This window comes from Pygoscelis adeliae, unplaced genomic scaffold (genome assembly GCF_000699105.1).
Source record: "Pygoscelis adeliae isolate BGI_AS28 unplaced genomic scaffold, ASM69910v1 Scaffold673, whole genome shotgun sequence".
NCBI lineage: Eukaryota > Metazoa > Chordata > Aves > Sphenisciformes > Spheniscidae > Pygoscelis > Pygoscelis adeliae.
The window spans coordinates 79,278-85,692 of record NW_008824383.1 but is presented as its reverse complement, the minus strand read 5'-3'; the positions used below and the strand labels follow the sequence as shown (position 1 = coordinate 85,692).

The window sequence follows — 6,415 nt, the reverse complement described above, 5'->3', positions numbered from 1 at the left end:
GATGACCCGGCACAGCCAGGCTCGTGAGCCCGTGCCGTACGTTACCCTCTCGCAGCATGAGAAGGTGAGGCCTGCTCCTCCCTGCGCGCCCAGGCTTTGGTCCGCTGCCTGCCGGTGGTGAGGCTGGTGGTGCGGGTGCTGCCGCCAGCCTGGGGGGCAGGAAGAGCGCCTTCCTTGCAGAGAAGGCGGCCACACGTCGGCTTGGGCACACCGGCCTTGCAGAGGGGTTTCTGCAGAAGCGCTGCAGCCAGGATGGCAGCTCTGGATTGCTGCAGCATTCTGCCATTCCTGCATCTTCTCCTACGCAGAGTAACGGCAATGCTCAACTTCTCAGCCTTTATTTTAAAATTGGACTAGTCTTCCTGCTTTCTCTGGTCTCCTGGCTTCCAGCTGCCTCCTTTACCAACCTATCCTCTGCTGGGGTGGGCACATCCAAGAGAGCGAATTTTCAGTTCGGAGCCTGCTCCTTGCCTTGCTCAAAACACCTTGTTGCATAGCTCGAAGTCCTGCTGGGTTTGTGTTTGTGCTAGTTACGTGGCTACTGATTGAGCTGGAGATCTCACCTGGCACAAGATAAGGACGCTTCTATGGGGAACACAGGGCCTGTGTCCCTGGCTGTCAGACCTGGGCGTGTGTTGTTGTTTGTCACAACTGCCAATCCAAACATCTTCTGCCTGAAGATCTCTTCTTGCTGGCTAAGTTGCACACCTCCGCTCATCTCTCGCACGAAAGGGTGCTTCTGAGCTTTGAGAAATAACTGTGAAGAAGCGCTTGTCAGACTGGTTCCTGTGTCTCTGCAGGCTTGGTTGGGCTTCCTGCTAAGAAGACATCTGTCCAATTGTCCTCTATACGAAGAGAACTTAACCAATTTCTTCTGGGCTGAGGTCCAGCACTCCTGCCTGTAAAACATGTCTGAGCATGTGGGTTGTACAGCTCTGAACTGGGGCTTCACCACACTCCCTCTTCCCCAGTTCTTCTGGGTCCCAGGGACTTAGTCTGGGCTCTTCTCTACCTATGCCGGTCCCAGGCAGGAATGGGACCCCAAGACTTTGTGGAGCCTAAAGATCTTTTGTTGCTATTGGCATCCCCTATCCCCTCTGGGCCTGAGGAAGATTCTTGGAGTTTGACTCTGGGGCTGGTTGAGGAGGTAGGAGCGCTGAGGGGACTCCGGAGCTGGGGCCCTTAAGGACACATTTCCCAGGCTCGGGCAGGTCAGTAGTATTTGGTTGCTCCTCCTGAGCTGTCAGTGCTACCAGCCTTCATCCTCTTGGAGGCAAGCGAATTATTATGCCACCTACAGAGCCTTGCTCTGTCAGTACTCGGTCAAATTCCCCAGCTCACATTGCAGGAACCTGTTGCCACTGGATCTGTGTGAAGCATCTTCCCTCTTTCTCTTGGTCAAGTCTCATCTTCTAGAATGGTGGTGCTTAATATAAGGATCACGCTGTGGAAGGACCAGACACCATGCCTTGCTGGATTGATAGGTTTATTCGCAGATGGTGTGGCAGATGAGAGCAGCAAATAGTCTAGAGGGACTGGTGGTTTCCTTGCTTAGAAAATGCTCTTGCTCTGGTTTCCTTGGTGGGACAATAGCAGGCATGCAGTGTTTTGGGGCAGTCTTCTTCCTGGCACCCCACTGATGCACACGAGCAGCCCAGATGCCTTCCTTCTGCCTTTGGTTTGGCCTTCTGAGTAGAGACCTGATTGGGGTGGAGGCACAGGGAGGCTGCACTCAGTGTTGAAGCTGGTCGCAACTTCCTGGCTCACTCACTGCCAGCACAGCTGTGGAGCACAGAAGTTTGGAGAGGTGCCCTGAGCTCTGTGAAACAAGGTTGTCTCATGACCGCTTTAATCTGGCTGAAGAACAAGCTGAGAGCAGGAAGATAGGTGCTGGCTACAACTTCCCAGCCCCTCTTTGTGCGGTACCTGTGGTTATAACCATGCCATGAGCTGAACTATGAGCAGATCCAGATGCAATTTCCCCGCTCCCCCTGCCCCCCTTCTGTGTTGGGTTTGTCCAGAGGACTGGGCATCTGTGCTGGAAATAGAGATTCTGACCCATCCCACAAAGCTGTTCCCTCTGCACCAGCTGGGTTCACGTCTCTTCTTCCGCCTGTCACTTCTTGGTATGGCAAAAGGATCTGAGAGGAGTTTTGTTCCAACCTTCACAGCTCTTCTGGGTGCTAGAGCTCTTCTGCCAGACTTTCCCTTCTACTGGCAGGAGGCTTTTTGCTTGTTATCCTCTGTGCATGCAGTGCTCTGGGGAAAAAGGCACTGCACCTGAGAATCACGTCAACCTTACTGGAGGCCTTTGGGTGCCTGGAATCGGGGACATCCTTGTGAGTAGGCAGGACAGCTACTGGAGAGGAGCAGAAAGTCCTGTGCCCCCTGCTGAGGATGTGCTGCATTCCTTGTGCATGCCAGGAGCCTCCAAGCCTCCCTGCACCCTGTCCCCTGTCTGTGCTCTTCCTTTTGCTGACTTTTGCCTGGTGCTGTTAAGTGTCCTTGTCTGAGGTGCGTGTGACGCCAGTTCCCCTTGCCTTCTCCAGCCTCCCCTGCCAATCACTGACTAGCAGGGGGTCTCATTTTGGCTGGGTCCCGTCTCCCCACTTCCTGCCTGTCCGTGTTGGTTTTGCCACCCAAGTGCTGCAGCGTTGTCAGTGTGCTTAACTCTGACCTGGCTTGTCTGTGGCCTATTTCAGTGCGAGGAAGCAGCCTACGAGGAGCGGTGGTACCCAGCTGGGAAGTGGGCGTGTGTCACCAAGGGGGAGCCCATGTATGAGCAGAGCATCTCCATGAGCTTCATGAAGCTCATGCGCTACATCTGCAAGGACAACTCTGTAGGTGTGTGCAGGCAGGGGCTGAAGGGGGCTGGCAGGCTGCACAGAGGGAGGGCCCTGCCACTGTTCCTCTGGAGTGGGGAGGAGGGCTGCTGCCACTGACCCAGCCGCCTCACTGTGCCCACTGCCTTCCTACCTTCCAGGTTGCTATCTGGGCATGACAGTCCCAGTGCTCAATGAAATCCACCTGACCAAGGAGGGGACCGAGCTGGAACGTGAGGTCATAACTGCCTATTATCTCCCGGGAGAGTTCCAGCAAAACCCCCCTGTTCCCATGGACCCTGAAATCCACATCACTGAGAGGGCACCGCTCCGGGTTATAACCAGGTGACCCCAGCACCAGAAGTGTTTTCTCAGCTCAGCAGAGGTGTATGAACTCCCTGCATGGCTGCTGTGGTTCCTTGGGCAGAGGGATGGGAGCCCTGGCTGTGGGAAGGGGGAATGTGCTGGCTCTGTTGCTTACGTTGCTACCTTTGCTGCAGGGTTTTCTATGGGATGACCACTGAGGAGACGATTCTACGAGAGATCAGTCTCTTCTGGGAGCTCTTGGGCTCCACAGACACTGTGCTCCGGGAAGCCTACATCGTGGCTGCTTATGAAAATCCCAGCATCCCTCAGCGTCGCAATGAGATCTGGTTCATCTGCCGAGCAGAGTGAGTCCCCTCTGTGACGGCAAACCGTCCTGCGACTGGACCTGGTGTAGATGGCAGTTCTGACCCAAAGGAGACGAATGCACATCCTGACCCACCATTCACCCACAAAATGACAGACCAGGAGACTGCGGGGTGGGTTTGCACTCTGCCCCGCAAGGGCCCAGCCAGGGGGAAACCTGCCTGGTCTGCACTTCACCTGCCCCCGCAGGGGCCAGCTGAGGCTGGAGCTGGCACTGGGGAGAGCCTCTGCAGCAGGCTTCTGGTGGGAAGCACGTCGTGGGGGCTCGTACGTAAGGCAGTAACTGTGTGGGCTTGTGCAATGTGCTAGCCTGACCTGGGCTCCTCTCAGCTCTGAGCTGGGTTTGCAGAGCTGTGCCAGGCATGCTAGTGGGGCTTGTGGTTGGCAGAGTCACAAGCTGATGGTGTCTAGAAGGCAAATGACTGTGTATGAGGTGTGGGGCTCTGCCTGGGCTCTGGCCTGCTTCCTGTGGGAATGGCTGCCTGTCCCGAACAGAGCCACTGAAATGCTGCTACAGGGACAGTGGGGTTCAAGGGGGAAAAGGGCTCGCCACAAGTGAGATGTGGATCCTGAACGTTTCCTGCTGGGGTGCCTCCCTGGCTGTCACTCACCATCCCTCAGCCAGGACCGGAGCACTGGCAGCCTTTGTCCATCAGTTGTGGGTGCTGTTTCGCGGACCTGCTGCAAGCTGAGAGGGACAGGTCCTGACAGCAGCAGCAGTGGCACCGCTGTGTGTTGTGTTGTGCATTGATCAGTGAGTTTCACATCCATGAATACCGTCATGCTTTCCTGTGGGAAGCTGGCAGTGCCAACAGTAAATAAACCCAGCTCAAACCACTGCAGCTGCAGATCACTGATGGCGGGGATGGGGGGTGCCCAGGTTGGCTTGGGAAGAGCCTTGCTCTCTCCCTCCTCAAGATGCTCCAGGCTGCAAAGCTGTGGCTAATTAGAAGGGCTCTAATGTTTGCCCAGGTTATGGCCTCATGTTCAGCCAAGCACAGCCTCTGCTTTGCTGCACAGGCTGCTTAAATTGCTGCTACAAACAACTGTGGCCACACTCCCCTGCAGGTAAGGTGGTTTTCTGTTGGATGGGGTCTGCTCTAGCCTCATTTTTCCCCTGTGCAAAAAATTGGCTCCTTTGACTGTACTGTACACGGGCATCTGATCTTGGGGGCTGAGAGTTCGAATGTGACTGCCCATCATGCTGGTTTGCTGCAGGAACTGGTGTACTTTTGCAGGGATGTGCTTAACTGGCTCGGTGTGGAAGGACTTCTGGCTGCTTCTCACCCAGGTGCCAAGGAGTTTCTTCCTGCTGTAACTGGAGGTGTGCTGTGTGCCTCACCTCCTGCTGCTGCTGCTGCTCAAACTCTGGCTCTGGCCCTTTGGCCCTACAATGAAGACAGAGGGAGGGAAGGGGGTTAAGGCCAGGGCCAGCTCCGTGGTCTCATTTGCCCTAGCAGTGCAGGTGGCTTCTGCCACTCAATTCTCCAGTCAGATGCCGTTCACTGCCCTGTCCAGGCTGGCTTGCCCCCCTGGCAACGAGGGAGCCTGGCTGCCCAGCCTGTGGCTATGGGGAGAACAGAGCCGAGCATGTTACACCCTCCTCTTCAAGGGAGCAAGGTAGCTTCAGGCAGAGTCTGGGCAAGCACAGCAGGAGCAGACAGGGGTTTCCTGGGTATCTTGTGGTGCAGTTCTTGTCCCTGGGGCACTAAAAGCAGGTAGGGCTGGGGAGGTGCTGTGACAGCCTGCAGCTCTGAGGGCTGATGTGGCAAGTGCTCCTCAGATAAGAGTGGCCATACCTGGATCAGCAGTGCTGTGCTCACTTCCCTCCTGGGGAAGGAGAAGCAATTCCCTTATGTGAGGCTGGGATCAGGTGGCTTCAGCGTCAGTGGGAGAGCAAAGTCAGCCAGCGTATGTGGGACCAGAGACCCTTCCTCTTGCTACACATCAGCTGCTTTGTTTGCTTGCCCTGAGCTTGCAGGTGGAAGTAAAACCTGCTTTCTAGAGCTGGCTGATAGGCTGCCACTTCCTCTGAGGCTGCTTGGTCCCCAACCACAACTAGAACAGCTTTCAGTGACAGGAAGTGGTGGCTTCCCTATGAGAGAGGACTGGTCTGCGGCTACTGGCAAAGCCGCACAGCCACGCGCCCCGCTGGGGCAGCTCCGTGGTCTCCTAGGCCCTGCTGGAGGTGGTAATGGCAGGGGCTTCTGTTGCAGCTCCAGGCTGGCACTGCCACGCAGGGCAGCAGGCATGCTCCGATCCTGTGCCACAGGCTTTGCTGAGTCAAGGCTTCAGCATCCTCTGTGATGGATGCAGCAGCGCTCTCGGGGATGCTGAGGGGTGTCTGATGGTGAGTCTTCCACGCGGTACCAGAAGCAGCCGGCATTTTGGAGGCTCAACAAAACGGCTGGAAAGCTGGTGTTCAGAGCTGCAACTGCCAGAGCAGTTGCCCCCGCGGCGGCGGGGCTTCGCGCCCCCTGGGAGGCCTTCGGTCGGGCAGGGAGGCTTCCAGCCTGCGCCATGCAGGTGGGTCAGGCCGGCTTGCACTGCTGTGCCCCGACTTTGGGCGATGTGGAGGAGCAGGCAATGTGTTGCGCAGCTGGGGCTGCGTGTCCAGCCCTCTGCCCATAGTGGGGTGCAGAACTCCTGGCTCCCAGGTGCCCCTGTGCTTTCACAGGGTCTCTCAACAGCGGTACAGATGGGGAACTTCTCCCATCAGTTTAACAAACAGCCCGTCCGTGAGGAGCCCCTTGGCGGGAGGGGGAGCTCTGTCGCCTCCTCGATGCTCCGGACACCTCATGTTGGGGCTTGCCGCGGGCGGGCGCAGGGGGTCCCCGCGCCCTGCGGCGCGGGGGTCCCAGCCGGCCGGCCCAGAGACTGCTGGCGCGACCCTCGTCCCCCGC

General features: G+C 57.1%; 1 protein-coding gene across 1 annotated transcript; it reads left to right on the top strand.

Annotated features, from left to right (window-relative positions):
* The first annotated feature begins 1 nt into the window (after nucleotide 1).
* LOC103913696 (heme-binding protein 1-like) lies at nucleotides 2-4,104 on the top strand. The gene is made up of 4 exons (XM_009320223.1): nucleotides 2-64; nucleotides 2,703-2,844; nucleotides 2,984-3,167; nucleotides 3,323-4,104. Exons 1-4 carry the CDS (start codon nucleotides 2-4, stop codon nucleotides 3,495-3,497), a joined length of 564 nt encoding a protein of 187 aa, XP_009318498.1. The 3' UTR covers nucleotides 3,498-4,104.
* Nucleotides 4,105-6,415: the final 2,311 nt, after the last annotated feature.